Source organism: Mirounga leonina, unplaced genomic scaffold, assembly GCF_011800145.1.
Source record: "Mirounga leonina isolate KUSES-001 unplaced genomic scaffold, KU_Mleo_1.0 Mir_488, whole genome shotgun sequence".
NCBI classification, from domain to species: Eukaryota; Metazoa; Chordata; class Mammalia; order Carnivora; family Phocidae; genus Mirounga; species Mirounga leonina.
The window spans coordinates 5,985,011-6,006,957 of record NW_023270777.1 but is presented as its reverse complement, the minus strand read 5'-3'; the positions used below and the strand labels follow the sequence as shown (position 1 = coordinate 6,006,957).

General features: G+C 38.4%; 1 protein-coding gene across 2 annotated transcripts in view; it reads right to left on the bottom strand.

The window, feature by feature from the left end:
* MAP2K4 (mitogen-activated protein kinase kinase 4) overlaps window positions 1-21,947 on the bottom strand; it is a 135,550-nt gene that overhangs the window by 21,203 nt on the left and 92,400 nt on the right. For both annotated transcript variants that reach the window (XM_034989626.1, XM_034989625.1), the window contains exons 5-7: window positions 21,497-21,616; window positions 19,109-19,160; window positions 15,524-15,651 (exon numbers count right to left, since the gene is read on the bottom strand). In XM_034989626.1, the coding sequence (XP_034845517.1) occupies window positions 15,524-15,651; window positions 19,109-19,160; window positions 21,497-21,616 (300 nt within the window). The remainder of the gene's footprint in view (window positions 1-15,523; window positions 15,652-19,108; window positions 19,161-21,496; window positions 21,617-21,947) is intronic.

Below are 21,947 nucleotides of genomic sequence, written 5' to 3'. Positions count from 1 at the left end.
TGTATGTATAATATTTTTAACATTTTGAAAATTATTCTTTGAGAGGAGTAGGATACTTAAGATTCACGAAATTATTTAAAGATCTTGCATCCTAAACCTAAATCCAAAGTATAGGTTTGAAAAACAAAAAGCTTTTTAAAAGTATAGTTAAGGGGCGCCTGGGTGGCTCAGTCGTTAAGCGGCTGCCTTGGGCTCAGGTCATGATCCCAGGGTCCTGGGATCGAGCCCCGCATCGGGCTCCCTGCTCGGCAGGAAGCCTGCTTCTCCCTCTCCTGCTCCCCCTGCTGTGTTCCTGCTCTCGCTGTGTCTCTCTCTGTCAAATAAATAAATAAAATCTTTAAAAAAAAAAAAAGTATGAAGTTAAAGGAAAACATCAACTCGGAGAATAGGATATGTAACATTAACAAAAAATAGGAACAACAACAAAAAAAGATAAAACAATTTTATATCCAAAAGTATATATAAAAATAAATACACAACTCAAGTTACTCTGTATTGAAATATATAAAATAAAAACTAAGAAATAAGGAGAAACTGACAATTGTAATGTTAACAGATTTTGAACAAATCTTTAATTTTCTTGGAATAAATGTAGTTAATAATACAGAACAGGCCTTTTCCAGTATTTCATTTTTAACTGGTCATTGATCATGCTAAAAAGAATCTCAGTATGTCCCAAAAGGCAGAAATGCACAGTCTACAAAGCTTTGAGGGGAAGTAATAAGCCAAGAGATTAAAAAGAATCAATGAAACACTTTGTAGTGGTTAGCGATGATGTGTAACAAATTATCCTAAAACTTAGTAGCTTAAAACAACAAACGGTTATTATCTCACAGTTTCCGTGATTCAGAACCACCATCAAAAATAGGCAGTTCTGACTCAGGGTATCTCATGACTACAGTCAGGAGGCTGGGTAGTGCTGACGACTTTACTGGGTTCTGGAGGATTTGTCACCAAGCTCATTCACACAGTTCCTGGCAGGAAGCCTTAGTTCCTCACCAAATGAGTCTTTCATAAAGCTGCGTAAGTGTCTGCACAACATGGTAGTTGGCTCTCCCCAAAGTGAGCAATCCAAAGAAGAAAGAAGAAACAAGGCACAATGCTTTTTTATGATCTACTCTCAGAAGGGACACAATGTCCTTTCTGCCATATGTTCTTCATTAGAAGCAACTCACTAAGCTCAGTCCATGCGTCAGGCTGTACTTGGTGTCCACCTTTTAAAGGGAGGTGTATTAAAGAACTTGTGGACAAATGTTTAAACTACCACACATTTGGATATTAAAACATTCCAGTAAATAGCTCTTACAGGTAACATTTAAAACAACTAAGAAAACAAAAATACGTATGTGTATACATGTACACAAGCATACACACCCACATGCTTGCTGATGCTGAGGAAATAGTAAAATTTCACAGGTTTTGAAGAATTCTCTACCTTTCCTCAAAGACTCCTGGCTAAGATGGATTTCAATCTCAAAGAAGAGAAAACTATGCTACCACAGTTGTTCTGAAGTCTGGGGAAACTTTTTTGAGCTCGAGGAGGCCAAAGATGTTTTGCCCATGAGACAATCATTAACTTTTTACTGTATGAATAAAATAAAGATATATAAATAAAATAAAATAAAATAAATATATAAGATATATAAATAAAATAAAAAGATATATAAATAAATAAAATAAAAAGATATATAAATAAAATAAATAAAAAAAAAGATATATAAATAAAATAAAATAAAATAAAGATGGAAATCATCCCAATTTGATTTTTAAAGCTAGCATAGCTCATATAAAACCTTCACTATATGAACTATAAACCAGAAATGCAGAAATTATAAATGCAGAATTATAAATGCACTATAAATGCAGAAATTATAAATACTAACATATCAAATGTAAAAATATATTAAACATATAAACTATGAGCCAGGTAGGGATTATTTCTCGAATGCTGGAATGGTTCAACCACAGGAAATAGATGTTACTATGATCATCCTATCAGTAGCTATGCAGGAAGAAACATTTCCTCATGGACTGACTGATACCAAAAAGGCACTTAATAAAATTTTAACAGCTGTTCCTGATTCATTCTCATCTTCTCTCTCTCATACACACACACACACATACACACACACAGAAATGCACAGACTTAAATCAGAAAAAAAGCATTTGCTTTCAAGTCCAAAAAAACACGAGAATCCTACTATCAATATTGTCATTCAACATCTAGATGTTCTAGGCAAAGCAACAGAATATGAGAAAAGTAAATACATACACATGTATGAGAAAGATCAATAAATATGAAGAGGGCCAAGGCAAAAATTATTTGCAGAATGGTACCTTGAGTACCGTCTGAAACCTATTAAAAAATGAGGTAGATGAGTAATTTGGCTGGTTATAAAATTAACGTATCAATCTAAATAGCTTTCCTCTGTATATCAACAATTAGTAGGAAAACACACCATACTACATTCAAAATAGCAACAAAAACCTGTCTTAGCACCCAAGAACACAGCAGGGCACAAAGACCCGAGTCTCAAAGGGCTCAAAATCTGGTTGGGAGATACAGATACTAAAACAAGTAATCAGGTGGTGATGAGAGTTACGAATCCGGGGTCCAGGGTCCAGGACGTAAGAAAGGGAGGGCACCATGTCAGATGCAGTGGTCCAGGAAGGATTAGCGAAGCATCTGCTCTGAGACCTAACTGAAGTGAAAAACTGGCACATTAAAAATATTCACAGGGGAGAGAGTTCAGAGGAGAAAGGAAAAGACCCCGAGGGAAGACTATCCTTCCATACACATGTGGAACAGAGAGGTCAGTGAGCTGGGCAAACGAGGTCGAAGGTAACATGAGGGCAATTTAGGAAGACAGCTGAGGGCCAGATCACGCAGAGCCTGCAGGCCCATGATGAGGGTGTGGGGATGAGAGGGTGTCTTCTGACAACTGCTTGGAAAGGACAACTGTCTGCTCTGTTGAGCACAGACTATGTAGTAGAGTGAGGTTAAGCACGGAGGCCATCCTGGAGATGGCAGCAATCAGGCAGGTGAGGAATGCCAGTGGCCAGGCCAAGGAACATCCATGGTTTTTAAAAAGAGGGTGGGTTCCATGCCTTGAAAGAAAAGCAGACAAGCCTTTGCTTGTGGACAGGATGCAGAATATGGGAAGTAGAAGGAAACGAAACTCCCAAGTCTGTGTCCTGAGCAACTGGAAAGAGGGAACTGGTTATTTACTGAAATATAGACAAATGGGGGTGGGGGGGGAGGCAGCCACCAGATCTTATAGGGAGCAGAGAGGTGATATGATGAGGCCAAGAACTCAGTAATGGACTTCTTATATTTATGACTTCTAAGGGGTCTAAGAACGGTTATGAAGTAGGAAACTAGATACATGATTTTGGAATTGATAAGTGGGGTGTGGGCAGGAAAGAAATTATCAGCATTCATCATTCCTGAGCATCCACTAAGTGACAGATGCTGCACTTCGCTGAACAAAAGAGAAAGAAAGTATTAATTCTTAGGATTGGATGAACTCTAAAAAAAAATTGGGGTAAAGAGGAAAAAAAGAGATTGAATACTCAGCCCTGGGGCACACCAGTATAAAGAGATCGGGAGGATGAGAAGGCCCTAGAGAACCAGGAGAGAGAGAGAGGCCAGCCAGGAAGGTAGCCAAGAACGCGTAATGTCACGAAACCAAGTGACAAAAGTCCTTCAAGAATACAGCATTTCAAACATTACAGGAAAACTAGGGAAGATCATGACTCAAAACTCACCACAGCCTTCGGCAACATAAAAGACGGTGTTCACTCTGACGACCGCAGTTAAAATGCAGTGATGGAGGCAAAAGAACCCACCAGGATGGGTCCAAAAAGAATAAAAGGAGAAAAAGGGGGTGCCTGGGTGGTTCAGTTGGTTGACCGTCCAGCTCTTGATTTTAGCTCAGGTCTTGATCTCAGGGTCGTGAGTTCAAGCCCCACATTGGGCTTGAAAACAAAAAAAAAAAAGAAGAAAAAGTACACACAGTGGGTATAAACAAGTATGCAGAAATAATGATAAAATTTGAAAGAATTTATTTAAAAATGTGTACAGCCTGTAAGAAGGAAAAATTAACAAGAAACATTAAGATAACCAGCAGAATAGAGAGAAACAACATATTCTTCATTGGAAAGACTCAAGAACATAAAAATGCAATAACCAAAGGAATTTATATGTCTAATGAGATGCCACTTAGATTCCTGCTGAGTTATTTTTAATAATGATACACTGTTCATATGAAACATACAAAAAGATGACACAACACAGTCCAGAAATAGTCCCAAATCCAAGAATTTAGTACAAGAGTACTAATTCTACACAATGGAGTTTGAATAAACAGATAATTAAAAACAAAATTTTTATTTTATAGGTGAAGGGGAGGGACGCCTGGGTGGCTCAGTCGGTTAAGCATCTGCCTTCGGCTCAGGTCATGATTCCGGGGTCCTGGGATCAAGTCCCGCAATGGGCTCCCTGCTCCGCGGGGAGCCTGCTTCTCCCTCTGCCTCTGCTTCTCTGTCTCTCATGAATAAATAAATGAAATCTTAAAAAAAAAAAAATATATAGATATATATATATATATATAGGTGAAGGGGATTATAACAGGGCACTTGTCGCCATGAGCACTGAATAATGCATAGAATTGTCGAGTCATTATATTATACACCTGAGACTAACATCACTGTATGTTAATTATTCTTGAATTAAGAAAAAAAGGGGGGGGGCTCATAGGTGGCTCAGTCAGCTAAGCATCCGACTCTTGGTTTCAGCTCAGGTCTTGATCTCAGGGTTATGGGACTGAGCCCCGTGTCGGGCTCCGTGCTCAGCGAGGAGTCTGCTTCATATTCTCTCTCCCTCTCCCTCCAGCTCATGCTCTCCCTCTCTCAAATAATTAAATAAAATCTTTAAAAATAAATAAAAGCTTTAAAAAATTCTTAACTGGTTAACCATCTGTGGGGAGAAAAGTTACACTCTTCTCCCTTACTAACACACCAACACTAATCACAGCAGGATTAAAAACCTAAAATGTAAAAAACAAAAGCCTAAACTTAGGTACTCCAATGTGACTCTGCAACCATGTCTAATCTTGGCATAAGAAAGATCTTTCAAGACATGCTAACAGCCAGAAACCATAAAGGTAACACTGATAAGCTCACCACATGGAATTTTTCTATTTCTGCAGTTCAACCACAAAATATGTAAAATTTCAAGACAAAGGACAACTTCTGGGAAAACATATGTAACCTAATAAGAAAAGGGTTAAAATTCTCATTAGCATCCTCATAGAAAAATGGGCAAAGTTTAGTATATAAAAGTGGCCAAATATAAGAAAAAATACAAAAGTATCTAATTTTCTCAATGATTTTAAAATACATAACAAAAATCCCAGGAAATTTTTCACAAATCCCATTCTGGCCTATCAACTCAACAAAGATAAAACTGTAACACCCTAACCCAGAATGACACCTATTTAAAAAAACACAGCCCTTCCTCTAAGCAAAGAGAGAGCCTAAAAGCAACATAGACCAGAAAGGAACACAGACAATATACAGTCACCTTACAGGCAATACAACAGCACTAAATTCCTATCTTTCAATAGTTACCCTGAATGTAAATGGGCTAAATGCCCCAATCAAAAGACATAGGCTATCAGATTGGATTAAAAAACAAGACCCATCGATATGCTGTCTGCAAGAGACTCATTTTAGACCCAAAGACACCCCCAGATTGAAAGTGAGGGGGTGGAAAACCATTTACCATGCTAATGGACACCAAAAGAAAGCTGGGGTGGCAATCCTTATATCAGACAAATTAGATTTTAAACCAAAGACTGTAATAAGAGATGAGGAAGGACACTATATCCTACTTAAAGGGTCTATCCAACAAGAAGATCTAACAATTGTAAATTTCTATGCCCCTAACATGGGAGCAGCCAATTATATAAGGCAATTAATAACAAAAGCAAAGAAACACATCAACAATGATACAATAATGCTGGGGGACTTTAACACCCCCCTCACTGAAATGGACAGATCGTCTAAGCAAAAGATCAACAAGGAAATAAAGACTTTAAATGACACACTGGACCAAATGGACTTCACAGACATATTCAGAACATTCCATCCCAAAGCAATGGAATACACATTCTTCTCTAGTGCCCATGGAACATTCTCCAGAGTTGATCACATCCTAGGTCATAAATCAGGTCTCAACCGGTACCAAAAGATTGGAGTCATTCCCTGCCTATTTTCAGACCACAATGCTTTGAAACTAGAACTCATCACAAGAGGAAAGTCGGAAAGAACTCAAATACATGGAGGCTAAAGAGCATCCTACTAAAGAATGAATGGGTCAACCAGGAAATTAAAGAAGAATTTAAAAAACTCATGGAAACCAATGAAAATGAAAACACAACTATTCAAAAATCTTTGGGATGCAGCAAAGGCAGTCCTAAGAGGAAAGTATATAGCAATACAAGCCTTTCTCAAGAAACAAGAAAGGTCTCAAGTACACAACCTAACCCTACACCTAAAGGAGCTGGAGAAAGAACAGCAAATAAAGCCTAAACCCAGCAGGAGAAGAGAAATCATAAAGATCAGAGCAGAAATCAATGAAATAGAAACTAAAAGAACAGTAGAACAGATCAACGAAACTAGGAGCTGGTTCTTTGAAAGAATTAACAAGATTGATAAACCCCTGGCCAGACTTATCAAAAAGAAAAGAGAAATGACCCAAATCAACAAAATCATCAATGAAAGAGGAGAGATCACAACCAACACCAAAGAAATACGAACAATTATGAGAACATATTATGAGCAACTCTATGCCAGCAAATTCGATAACCTGGAAGAAATGGATGCATTCCTAGAGATGTATCAACTACCAAAACTGAACCAGGAAGAAATAGAAAACCTGAACAGACCTATAACCACTAAGGAAATTGAAACAGTCATCAAAAATCTCCCAAAAAACAAAAGCCCAGGGCCAGATGGCTTCCCAGGGGAATTCTACCAAACATTGAAAGAAGAATTACTATCTATTCTTCTGAAACTGTTCCAAAAAATAGAAATGGAAGGAAAACTTCCAAACTCATTTTATGAGGCCACCATTACCTTGATCCCAAAACCAGACAAAGACCCCATCAAAAAGGAGAACTACAGACCAATATCCCTGATGAACATGGATGCAAAAATTCTCACCAAAATACTAGCCAATAGGATCCAACAGTACATTAAAAGGATTATTCACCACAAGTGGGATTTATCCCTGGGCTGCAAGGTTGGTTCAACATCCTCAAATCAATCAATGTGATACAATACATTAACAAAAGAAAGAACAAGAACCATATGATCCTCTCAATAGATGCAGAAAAAGCATTTGACAAAGTACAGCATCCTTTCTTGATCAAAACTCTTCAGAGTATAGGGATAGAGGGTACATACCTCAATATCATAAAAGCCATCTATGAAAAACCCACAGCGAATATCATTCTCAATGGGGAAAAACTGAGAGCTTTCCCCCTAAGGTCAGGAACGCGGCAGGGATGTCCACTATCACCACTGCTATTCAACATAGTATTGGAAGTCCTAGCCACAGCAATCGGACAACAAAAAGAAATAAAAGGCATCCAAATTGGCAAAGAAGAAGTCAAACCCTCACTCTTTGCAGATGATATGATACTTTATGTGGAAAACCCCAAAGACTCCACCCCAAAACTGCTAGAACTCATACAGGAATTCAGTCAAGTGGCAGGATATAAAATCAATGCACAGAAGTCAGTGGCATTCCTATACACCAACAACAAGACAGAAGAAAGAGAAATTAAGGAGTCGATCCCATTTACAACTGCACCCAAAACCATAAGAAACCTAGGAATAAATCTAACCAAAGAGGCAAAGGATCTGTACTCAGAAAACTACAAAATACTCATGAAAGAAACTGAGGAAGACACAAAGAAATGGAAAAACGTTCCATGCTCATGGATTGGAAGAACAAATATTGTGAAGATGTCAATGCTACCTAGAGCAGTCTACACATTCAATGCAATCCCCATCAAAATACCATCCACTTTTTTCAAAGAAATGGAACAAATAATCCTAAAATTTGTATGGAACCAGAAAAGACCCCACATAGCCAGAGGAATGTTGAAAAAGAAAAGCAAAGCCGGCGGCATCACAATTCCGGACTTCCAGCTCTATTACAAAGCTGTCATCATCAAGACAGTATGGTACTGGCACAAAAACAGACACATAGATCAATGGAACAGAATAGAGAGCCCAGAAATGGACCCTCAACTCTATGGTCAACTCATCTTTGACAAAGCAGGAAAGAATGTCCAATGGAAAAACGAGTCTCTTCAACAAATGGTGTTGGGAAAATTGGATAGCCACATGCAGAAGAATGAAACTGGACCATTTCCTTATACCACACACAAAAATAGACTTCAAATGGTTGAAAGACCTCAATGTGAGACAGGAGCCCATCAAAATCCTAAAGGAGAACACAGGCAGCAACCTCTTCGACCTCAGCCGCAGCAACTTCTTCCTAGAAACATCGCCAAAGGCAAGGGAAGCAAGGGCAAAAATGAACTATCAGGACTTCATCAAGATAAAAAGCTTTTGCACAGCAAAAGAAACAGTCAACAAAACCAAAAGACAACCGACAGAATGGGAGAAGATATTTGCAAATGACATATCAGATAAAGGGCTAGTATCCAAAATCTATAAAGAACTCATCAAACTCAACACCCAAAGAACAAAGAATCCAATCAAAAAATGGGCAGAAGACATGAACAGACATTTTTCCAAAGAAGACATCCAAATGGCCAACAGACACATGAAAAAGTGCTCAATATCGCTCGGCATCAGGGAAATCCAAATCAAAACCTCAATGAGATACCACCTCACACCAGTCAGAATGGATAAAATTAACAAGTCAGGAAATGACAGATGTTGGTGGGGATGCGCAGAAAGGGGGACCCTCCTACACTGTTGGTGGGAATGCAAGCTGGTGCAGCCACTCTGGAAAACGGTATGGAGGTTCCTCAAAAAGTTGAAAATAGAGCTACCATACGATCCAGCAATTGCACTACTGGGTATTTACCCCAAAGATACAAATGTAGGGATCCGAAGGGGTACGTGCACCCCGCTGTTTATAGCAGCAATGTCCACAATAGCCAAACTGTGGAAAGAGCCAAGATGTCCATCGACAGATGAATGGATAAAGAAGATGTGGTATATATATACAATGGAATATTATGCAGCCATCAAAAGGAATGAGATCTTGCCATTTGCAACGACGTGGATGGAACTGGAGGGTATTATGCTGAGCGAAATAAGTCAAACAGAAAAGACATGTATCATATGACCTCACTGATATGAGGAATTCTTAATCTCCGTAAACAAACTGAGGGTTGCTGGAGTGGGGGGTGGGGTGGGAGGGATGGGGTGACTGGGTGATAAGACACTGGGGAGGGTATGTGCTCTGGTAAGCGCTGTGAATTGTGCAAGACTGTTGAATCTCAGATCTGTACCTCTGAAACAAATAATGCAATATATGTTAAAAAAAAAAGAAGAAGAAGAAGATAGCAGGAGGCGAAGAATGAAGGGGGGGAATTGGAGGGGGAGACGAACCATGAGAGACGATGGACTCTGAAATACAAACTGAGGGTTCTAGAGGGGAAGGGGGTGGGGGGATGGGTTAGCCTGGTGATGGTTATTAAAGAGGGTACGTTCTGAGTGGAGCACTGTGTGTTATGCACAAACAATGAATCATGGAACACTACATCAAAAACTAATGATGTAATGTATGGGGATTAACATAACAATAAAAAATGGAAAAAAATGAAAAAAAAAAAAAACCCACCAAAACCCTAGTTTGTATAATTGCTGATTCCTGTGATGTAATTACTCCCACCATAGCGGATTTCAAGCTACCAATGTGACATCACTAAATGCCAGAGTTGAAAAGAGATGTGCAGTAGTGTGTGGTTATACGGTATTTCTATTATTCAGATATAGTAGGTATAAAAAAAAACTTCACATGTAGATAATGGTAAAATATAGTAAAAAATAAACAGAAACTAACTTAAAAAAAAAAAACAAAAAAAAAAACCACACCCCTTTCGATCGTACTTTGTTTCCCCAAAGGTCTCGAGAGGCATGAACCTTATATAGCCAAGGGAATATAGAAAAGAGTTGTGTGAAGACATAGCTTAAAAATTTTGTAGCAATATTTAGAATAACAAAACACTAAAAAAAAAAAAAAAAAATTCCGCAAGCAGGCAAAAATAGGAAGTCAGTTAATTTTTAGTGGCTAAATTCATTTTATATGAAGATGCATCAGCCTGGAAACATGCCTGTAAATGTACAGAGCAGATAAAAAGCATATGTGTAATAAGATTAAATTTACATAAAAATGTAGCAGTACATATGCCCACACCAATTTTTCCCCTTTATGAATGAATGATGGGTAATTAATTCTCCATTTTAAAAGTCTGTATTTTATCTTTTATGTATTGAACAGGGATATAATCTTCCAATAAGAAACACATTTACAAAACTCTTAATAGTAGAGTTCTTCAAATGTAGAGTTATTTCATTTAACCTTTTTAAAAACAGGCATAATGCGATGGGATTTCAAAGTCACCAGAAGTGAAAATATCAAGCCACTGGGTATAAGCTGTTCATCTCAAAGTTATGGGTACAAACAGAAAAAGTGACACGTGAGCCTCATTTGGGAATGTGCATATATATGCATTCAAGGGAGAAAAAAAATCAGGATCTGGACTCTTTCCCCAATTATTCCAAAATGTTTTACTAAGCAAAAATGTTAAGAATCTTTAAGAAATTCAAAATTAAAGTAGAAAGCTCTTCTTAGAAGAAAACCATCATTGGGGCACCTGGGTGGCTCAGTCGGTTAAGCGTCTGACTTCGGCTCAGGTCATGATCCCAGGGTCCTGGATGGAGCCCCATATGTTGGGCTGCGTGCTCAGCAGGGAGTCTGCTTCTCCCTCTGCCCCTCCCGCTTTGTGTTCTCTAGCTCTCTCTCAAATAAATAGATAAAATCTTAAAAAAAAAAAAAGAAAGAAAGAAAATCATCATGAACTTAACACCCAAGATGGGGTGGGTGGGTGGGGCTGTTGTTTTCTAACATTCAGAAATAAGCATTCAAACTGCTGAACAAAGAAAGGGTATTGGTTACTCAACCACAAATCCACATTTGCAAAGATGACGGCAATGTTGCTGGATAGTGTCTCCTAAGCTTGATTTCTGTGAAGTCAAACTTCTCCGGGACTGTGTGCCCAAGTGCAGACTCACTACTGACTCAAAGAAGGGTGGCCTTCGGTTGCTGTTTTTTAAACAGCTTTCCTGAGATATAATCCACACACCATACAATTCACCCATTGGAAGCACTCAATTCAGTGGCTTTTCCTATATTCCCAGAGCTGGGCAACCATGACCAATCAGTTCTAGAACCCTTCCCCCACCCCACACTTTTGGCCATCACCACCTCACTGTACTACAACCGCCCCCACCAGCAGACCTACTAATCTACTTTCTGTCACTCTAGGTTTCACTACTCTGGACTTCCTATGAATGGAATCAGAGTATGTGATCTTCTATTCTATAGCTGGCTGCTTCCACTTCGCCAATCGTCAAGGTTTACCCATGTCAGCATGGATCAGTACAAAGCCAATCTGCAAAGACTGGAATATTTGGGGGTTTTTTTTCCCTTTGTTTTCTTAATGGATTTTTTTTCTTTTTGTGTCCTGGTATCCAAAAAAACCCCTAAGAAAACAAAAAACAAAACTGTCAAAACACTAGCTGAACACAAGCTAAGAAAACACATCAGAGACCACATAGGAGTAAGAATACAGACTTTAGAACAAGGCTGTAAGGAAAAAATCACTAGAGAAATAGCTACGTCTCACAGAAAGGAACAAAACAAAAACGATGAGGAGAGGGGAAGAATCATCATATTTTATTTCCAGAATTAATAATTTAATTCCAAAATTATATTTTATTTATTTATTTAAGAGAGAGAGCACGTGAGAGTGGGGGGAGGGGGGGACGGGCAGAGGGAGAGAGAATCTCAAGGAGACTCCCCACTGGCACAGAGCCCAATGAGGGGCTCGATCTCATGACCCTGAAATCACGGCCTGAGCTGAAACCAAGAGTCGGAAGCTTAACTGACTAAGCCACCCAGGCACCTCCCAGAATCACCACATTTTAATATCCAAAATGTCCAGTTTCTTACCACATAAAAATACAAAGCACGCAAAGAAACTGGAAAGTATGACCCACTCACTGGAAACATGAAGAGAAACTAGAAACTACCGGAGGAAGCACAGACATTGCACTTATAAGACAAAGTCAGATGGAATGGAAAAATTCCTAAAAGCACACAAATTACCAAAACTGACTCAGAAGAATTAGAAAATCTGGATAGACTCGTAACAAGCAAAGAAACGGAGTTTGTCATAGAAGCCTCCCAACAAAAATAAGTGTTATAGGAACTGGTAAATTATTTCTTTACCAGACACTTTGAAAACGTGAATGGTCTTCCAAAGGGAAAAAAGTGAATACCACTGTTTCAGTCTTATATACAAGTGGAAAATGAAAATTATATCCTGAAGAATCAAGTTCTTTGAAACCAGAGAGACTATGAATGAATGAATGTGTATTACCCAATTTGTTGAACAAAGATCAAAAGAGGACACAAACATCAACAATTTCCCGATGTTGAGGAGACAGAACTTGATTAGATTTTCATGCCTAATAGGCTGTATCTATTTTAAGAGGAGATTATGTCAGGGTTTGAGAAATGCCCAAGATAAATGAATTGACGTATTTCAGAAAGTACTGCTATGAAACGAGTTCCTACTTCTACTACCAATTAAGACTAAGTTATCTTACAAACTAATACAGATGGGCTTCTATCACAGAAGGAGAAGAGGTACAAGAGGAAATGCTGCTCAAAGATAGGGAAGCTGGTGTGACCTCATGTTGGAGGACAGCAGAGGGGAAGCATGCGAGGCTAGTGTGTGAAGGAATCCTTCGAAAATGAAAAGATCATCAATTACTCAATTGGAGAAGAGGAACAAAGAAAAAAAATTGAGAAAATGAGTTTCTGTTTTACAAATGTCTCGCTTAAAAGGAAAAAAAAAAAAAAAAAGCACGTCTATAAGCATTACAATTAGTGAACTAACCTAACATGATGTGCTTTGCGATGTGATGCAATATGAATTGCCCATCGCCTACGAAGTATCCATCCTGAAAAAATATACAGCCTGAAACTCCTCATGAGGGAACGATAATCAGATAAATCCGGAATGTGGGACATGCCTGGGAAATCTGTGTCTGAACAATGTATCAGGTGATGCCATGAAATTCTTGTTCATCACTTTAGGTTTCTGTTTTAGGTGTGGTCACGGTATTGTGGTTATACAGAAGATTACTCTTTTCCATGGGAGATACACGCAGAAGCAGAAGCATTTGGGATGAAATTCATGATATCTGCAACTTACTTTCAAATGGCCCAGAACACACACAGACACATCTGTATACAAACACACACACCTAGATGAGGAGGTGCGGAGGCCCCAAAATGTTAACATTAACCACTGGTTTATGGAAAAACTTGTGTTTCGACTCTACATTTTATACATCTTCATGTTAAATAATGTAAAAAGAAATCGTAATTCCTATAGACTAAAGACAAACAATAAATCTTAAATAAAAAGACAAGATACATTTCTGAGACCTATGGTCAAGGTGCATCAAAGAAGAGTCAAGTAACCACAAGGCTTGTAATAAAAAGAATGCCAATCACTCTTGTCCATCTATACGGCCTTGAAAGACTAGAACGGAAAGAAGCATTTCATTTAGACCAATAAAGATCAGAGGCAGAGAGAGAGTTTATCATCAGCCTGCTGACTCCAAGGCTGAAGAAGCTTAGCAGGGAAAGAAAAGCCCTGCCCCTCCTGGGCCTGTTAACCTTATTTCTACACAAAAACTGAAAGTCTACTTCTCTCTTAAAGTTACCTGAATTCAAACATTCAGCTCTAGCTGGGCTGCAGTTACATTTTTAAAACCTGCATAAATCAGGGGCACCTGGGTGGCTCAGTCAGGTAAGGGTCTGCCTTTGACTTGGGTCATGATCTCAGGGTCCTGGGATGGGGCCCCACGTCAGGCTCCCTGCTCTGTGCGGAGTCTGCTTCTCCCTCTGCCCCTCCCCCTGCTCGTGTGTGCTCATGCTCTCTCTCTCTGTGTGTCTCAAGTAAATAAATAAAATCTTAAAAAAAAAAAAAAACCCTGCATAAATCAAACATAATTCTTAGTCAGTGTCACACAGCAAAAACCCTTAGTCAACCTCAGTACTGTGACAAGTCCTACAAGTGTAATAACAGCTTCTAGTTAATTCTCAGGGCATCATTACTAAATGTGTAAATTGTATGACTTCCCAAATGCTCCGTGTTTAATATGTTTTATTTCTTGCTTTTGAAATTGTTGTTCCATTTACCCCTAATATCATAATGAATGCAAGACCTTCCAAATTTTCCCAATAATCTGCCTCACCAGTCAACATCCACAAAGCCCAAACTTTAAATGGAAGTCTCTTTTTGTACGCACACGCATGCGTGCATGCACACACAAGTCCATAAACACTGCAGCCGAAGCTGCTGACGGAAATGTCTCATAGTCTGCACAGCCTATGTGTCACCACTTAAGAGCAGCGTGCTGGTCCCCAAAGAACCACGGACACATTAAAGAAGATACCAACACCTAAGGGAAGTGCTTAAAATACAGACACTAAATTTCCAATCAGATACAGATCAAAATCCAGCCTGTAGGCACAGCGTATGTGCTGGGGTAAGAGGAGTGTGACACGTGTCAAAGGCTAGCGTAAGTCTGTCTCCCTGAGGGGAAACAGGTTCTAGGTTGGCAAATGCCCAAGACCTCCACCCCCGAACCTGTCAGTGTGCTTCATCCGCCTCTAAGGAAGGGACAACAATATTCAGAACATAGCCTCAGATTCTGAGTCGTACTGAGTTCTGTTAGGAACTCTGGGAACTCCAGTCTCCCATTCTTCTCCAACTGGAAGAGAAGCACCACTGAGTGGCTTAAGCCACATTTTCCATGTGTTAATGGATGACGTGGACACATGATCTATAGTATCCCTGATCCTACAATGTTATCTACGACAGTCATGAGAGCATATGGGGTGCTGGAAACATGGAGGCCTTCTAAGAACTAATCAACCATCTAGTGGATGAGTGAAACAGAGTAAGACAATGAAACAGGAGTTCACTGGGATAGTATCATAGTTTCGTGGAGAAGCTAGAACCTCAGTGTGGTTTTTAGGGTAGAGGAAAATATTCTAATATGGTGAAACTGCATGACCAATGGCAGACCCCTTAGAAGGAGAACACCCAAGGGCTCAGGCTCTCTGGGCAAAGACTACCAAGCAGGAAGGTCTGGCCTTTGCACTTACTGCCATGTATGGCCGACACCCGGCATCTCTTGTCTTGGCAATGGAGTCCACCAGCTGTCCACTGATGCCAAAGTCACAGAGCTTAATATTTCCACTCCTGTCCAGAAGAATATTGGAAGGTTTGATATCTACGAGAGAGAGAGAGACAGATGTCATTTCGTGCACAAGTGATCGATCAAATGAGCTACATTCTGAACTGCGTTAAGCAAAAATACCAAAAAACCTTAGACAAGATTAAGTGATCAAATCCTTAAAATTCAGACGTGTAAGAAGATGAGGAAAAATGAGGAAACAGTGCTCTGACTGCCAATGTTTAAAAACTCAGTATCAAAAATACTTCCCAATAAATGCAGGCATTCTATAATGCTTTCTTCGTTTTCATCAAAAGACTGCTATACTGGGGTGCCTGGGAGGCTCAGTAGGTTAAGTATCTGCTTTCAGCTCAGGCCATGATCTCAGGGTGCTGGGATCAAGCCCCACATCGGGCTCCCTGCTCAGCTGGGAGTCTGCTTCCCCTCTGCTCATGCTCTCTTTCTCTCACACAAATCAATCAATCAATCAATCAATCAATCTTTAAAAAAAAAAAGACTTAATATTCATTTACTTGCTTCAAATTCATTACCTACTGGTCAAATTATGAAGAATGAATTTAATCTATAAGAGTACACCAAGTTACTTTAGAGTATGTCAAAGACTATCCACCTAAATGCAAACTATACAAATTATACACCCACAATTTAGTTAAAATCGAGTTTTATCTAACTTAGGAAAGTATCCAATCCAGTACATCTAAAAGACCACAGCTTTGGGATCAGAGAAGCAAAGGTTCAAAATCTGGTCCAAAATTCACAGTGTAACCTGAGGCAAGCTACTCAACTTTGACTCCGCAACCACAATTTTGTCATCTACAAAATGAAAACGATTGCTAATTCATAGGACTCTGGAAATTAAAACACCTTTTACAGTACCTGAACTTTATTTGTATTCAATAAATGCATCCACTTAATAACTATTTCTCCTTGAGAGATTTTTTCTGACCTTCGAGGACTTCATCAGGTTTCCCCCAACCAACCTTTTCTTCCAGTCGTCCTTGAGATTCATTTTCACTCCCTCACTGACCATGAGCTCACCGCCACTATGTACTAATCCAACTGTCCGTCAGTTCTCCCCCTTTGCTCATGAATTCTCCAACCCTGTCTCAATGCTTCTATACATTTCATTGTCACTGTCATGGCTCAATGAATAAAAAGGATACAAATAAATACAAGATACAAAAACATCTGTCTATAACTCAGAAGGGGATCTACAAAAAAATCCAGAAAAGGTCTCCTGCCATCACTGACCATGCTGACTGCCTATCAAGCACCCATCCTACCCACCAACCCCATCCCTTCTAATGGGACCTGCATTTGATTTTATGGAGGGATCCCCTCCTCCACGTAGCCATAACCACACCTCCCCAAACCGAGGTGTGACTGGTCCAAGCCTATCAGGATCGCCTGATGCTCCCTGCCAGGAACCAGTTTAGGGTAAGGGCATGAAGCAATTTTGGTGAATGGGACAAGAGAAAACATTAGAGCGATGTAAGGAAGATGTCCCGGCTCCTAAGACAGCCACACAGGAAGAGGGAGCGCTTCTCCAGGAGGCTGTCATGTCTGCATGTGACACTGGGGACTTGCTTTGGTCATTACCACCCTGAGGATGGAGCCAACGTATTAAGAAAGGTAGAACCAAAGGAAGGGTGCTTAAGCCCTAAACATACTGTGCCTGGAGCCGCCCTATCCTTGGGCTTCTTAGGACAGATAGTGAATTTCCTTGAAGTTTAAGGCAGTTACCAGGATTTTTTGTAACTCGTGATCAAAAGCACTCTTAACTGTAGCAAAAAAGCCAACTGATCCTAATTAATAAAAAGACTGCTATATTGGGGCATCTGGGTGGCTCAGTCGGTTAAGCGTCCGCTCAGCGGGGTGTCTGCTTGTCCCTCTCCCTCTGCCCCTTCCCCCATTTGTGCTCCCTCTCTCTCAAATAAATAAAAATCTTTTTTAAAAAAAGGCTGCTATAAATTCATCATTTTATTTATTAATAGGAAAACCAAAGTTATTTTTGAAGCTTTTCCATTTATTCAGTTACTCCTCAGTCACCATCTTAGTGCTTTCCTGTGATTGACAAGAATCTCCAAGGGAATTGTTAAGTGCCCTAAGGGTAATACTACTCCCAAGTGCAAAACACAGTCAAAAAGGAAGGAAAAAATCCCAAAACAAGAATGCAATGAACTACAAGAAGAACAAAATAATTTTGTTTAGGGACCTAACTCTACATGATTTTAGGTCAAAAGAGAAAATGAGAAGCCTATCTAAAATTATTTTTAGCAAGCATTAAGCCAAAGCAAAATTAAGTGAAATATTCTGAAGTTCAAGGTTAACTAATTTCAGTGGTCTTGAGTTAACCCCAAACTAAAATTACTTAAATAAATGCACCAATTATTAATTTCTTTAACCACTAGAAACTATGTTTCCTAGAATGTAAGGCTTTTCAGTTCTCTGAATACAACCTTTTACTTTTTGTTCTATTTATTGTCAGGCTGAATCCCACACTGTCGTGTATTGTCTTGGGTTTCTCCATTACAAGTTTCCTGAGGAAAGTGAACTTATGTGCCTCTTCAAAGCCACCATCCCACCACCCCGAGTCTAGCATAGTAATAAAAAGAGCAACTATTTAATCTATCTGCTGAATTAATTTCATGATTCCCACTGGCTTCCAATAAATCTACATCAAATTATATTTGGACCTGTGTCCAACAAGTCCAAGATCACTGTTCTCACAAATAGAAACACTTTAGAAGAATTTCAATGTACAATAATTAAAGCATCTCTATTTGCCAAAATATCCTCTATAGTAAAGAAGAAACACCTGAAAGGGACAGTAGCATGCCTTTAATATGCTCCAGGTACCATCCTCCAGATCCTTTGAATGTCCCCAGGACCACCTTTGGGCCCATTTGTATACGCAGAGAAACATTATCTATCAAGTAAATGAATAGTTGTTTTTCAACTAAGAGTAAGAAGAACCTTGCAGCAAAATCTGTTTCAATTTCTAAGCTCAATATACTAATAAGTTAAGCTGAAATTTATAGAATCTCAAAGGAAAAAAAAATACCCTAAATTAATAACAAAAGCTTTAGGGAAAAAAAATAATAATAGTGTTAGGGTAGGGTACATATAATATGCTTTGTTAAAAATACAAATATTTCATGGGCGCCTGGGTGGCTCAGTCATTAAGCATCTGCCTTCGGCTCAGGTCATGATCTCGGGGTCCTGGGATGAAGCCCCGCAGCGGGCTCCCTGCTCAGCAGGAAGCCTGCTTCTCCCTCTCACACTTCCCCTACTTGTGTTCCCTCTCTTGCTGTCTCTGTCAAATAAATAAAAAAAATCTTTAAAAATAAACAAAACAAAACACATATTTCAGGAAAGCTCATAAAGAGACACTGTAATTTTCAATAATGTTTTCCTATTAAGGAAAAATAATAATTTCTTTTTTTAAGGAAAAATATTAATTTCTAATCTATAAAAAAGAATTCGTACCCACCTCTGTGAATGATTTTCAAGTTTTCTTTTAAGTGGTTTAGTGCTTTCACAGTCTGGGGAGAAAAAGCAAAGATGGGGTGAACAATCAGTATCCTTTTAGTCACACAGCATGCAGCTCATCATAGGTAACAGCTCTAGGAGCCCTCTGCATTCTTTTAAGCTTAATTATTCCAATATTCTGCCCACTTTTTATGTTAACTGAAGATGCTAAATGATTATTTTAGATCTGAAAACTTAGTTACTGTTACATGCTGTTCCCTGACAGCTAAAAAGAACCCAGTAACTTATAATTTTTTAATAAGTCATTACAAAGTTGTACATTTCTTGCAACTTCAAACTTTTCAAGAATGGAAATATTCAGTATGAGAGAGTCCACAGTTTGGTTCCACTGTCAACTCTAATTTAAGTAAGTCTTTCCAAATTTCCTCGGTTTCTCGTAATTATTCATTCACCTTTGCCCAGAGCTAGCCTTCAAAGTAATTTTGGCCAAGTCAAAGTATCTCTGCTCAACCACTATGGCAATTTATGCAGAATTTACAATATTGTTTGATCACTGCTTATGATCAGAAAATCAGGCATTTCTCCAGGAATACAGGGAACAGGGACTTGAATTAAAATTTCCCACAACCTCAAACTAAAAGGGAACTAAAGAACATGCCAACCACTTGCTATCAAATGGTCAAGTCTCTGCCCCATCAAGCTGCTGGGTGTCAGGAATGCAGAACTTGTCATGTTTCAAGTAGCTGGGCCTGTTGTGTTCACTGGGTTATTAATTAGCAAAAAGAGATTTAACACAAAGTAATTTTAAATGTTGTGCTTAATAGAAAGGATGATCACCAAGTCTAGAAACATAGGCAAATATATAACCAATGATTTATCTGTGTATCTATATTACACACACTGCAATATACAATAAAATAATTTTGTCTATGTTTTCCAACTTCACGATCATCCTGTGATCACAGTGGTTAGGAGCAGGATTCTGGGATCAGGCTGCTGGGCTTAAATCATTTACCACCTACAACTAACTGTATAAAGCTCCAGATCTGTCATCTGTAAAAAGGGGGTTACACTATCACCACAGAGAGTCACTATGAAGATAAAATGTCATAAGATCTTAGCCTGATGCAAATAAACACTCAATAACCATTAGCTACTCTCATTATTCTACTATTGTTACATTATAATTATTATGAATAGTAAAAGTTCCAAGATAATATTGGGTCTGGTACACTGGAGAGAGAGAGATGACAAAAATGATCAATATAAAATGTCATATATCTTTCCAAATATAAACAAGTTCCTAGAATAACTCAGCTTCTTTTTATAAAATCATATGAAAAGGTATGTAACATTTAGCTCATAAAATATTTAAATTTATGCACCAATTTGGCTAAATAAATTATTAACATGAAACTTAAGATTATGACTTTAATCTGATTTTTAAAATTCCTGTTATACACACACACACACACACACACCTTTCACAACTAAAATGCAGTTCAGAAACTGTCTATATATTTTTACATTAACTCTTAATGACCAAACAGGATCAACTGGCCATCAAAAGGCAGACTATACTGGAGGTGGAGGATGCAGGAAAGGAAGAGGCAGAAAATTACGTGCAACCAGAATATCTAACTTACAACTTCCTATAAAACTTATTTTACACATCCACTAACCTACATCATGTCATTAGCTCAGATTCTTAGGGCTTTCTAAGAATCTAATTTTACTCCATTGAAAAGAATTTTGTGAACAACCTTTGTCAACTAAAAGATTCAGAGCAAGAAAGAAAATGATCAGGAATTCACTTTCAAAACTACAAACACACATGTAAAAGAGCACCTCTTTTCTTTTCGGTACTCTGGTAAAAGTGAATTGGCCAAATTGATAGCAATGCTGGTTACTGAAATTGCTAGTCAAAAATTTCAATATTTTAGAGCAGACAGCTCAAATCTTAAACACAGGAAAGATATTTTGTCTATGAGTTTCAATGAAGGGACTTCAAGGAGAATGCTGTGATTTTGATTAATTCAGAGATAATGGTGAGAATATAACCTATTTAAAAGTACAGCAACAGGGCTAAAAAGGAACAGAAAACTTCTTTTTCTGGTTTTGTTTACAGCACAATCTATTATGGTTCATTGTGATTTTAATGAACAAAATATTACAGTTTTTACATAAAACATATTTTGAAAATTGTTCTTATGACTTGTTGTATTAACTACCCCACAGAAGTGATTTTGTTTCTTTTCCTATTACAAATGATTTTCCAGGAAGGTCAACAGCATTCTGTGAAGGACATTCAGATAGGTGCATTCAAAACTCCAGCAGCATCTTTATGTAAGTATATACAGAATGAACAATTTGAAAACCAGGTACTTACTGCTAAAGTGATTTTGCCTAAAATTTCTTCTGGAATAACATCATCTAATACACTATATACATATTTGTAAAACTTATCAAACGAGGTAGACATGAGTTCCATACAGATCCAACAGTCACCCTATAAAATAACAAATATCTGTTATTCCTTTACATCTTAGTATTAAGTACCATGTTTTCCTTTACTTAAACTAGAAATACAATTAGAGAAAAAACAATCTTCTTCTTAATCTTGCACTGGAGGTAATTTTTGGTTCCTCATTAAAGCCCTGGGCAGAATAGTCTCCTCCTGTGTAAATATAAACTTATTTCCCAATTTCCCCACTCTTAACTGTAAAGACAGGGACAGTCTTACATAGAAACTTTTGTGCTTTTGTAAGAATATCAAATTTTGCCATAATTAAATACAAACATAAAAAATGTGGGAAACTGTTCATTGCCATTAACAACGA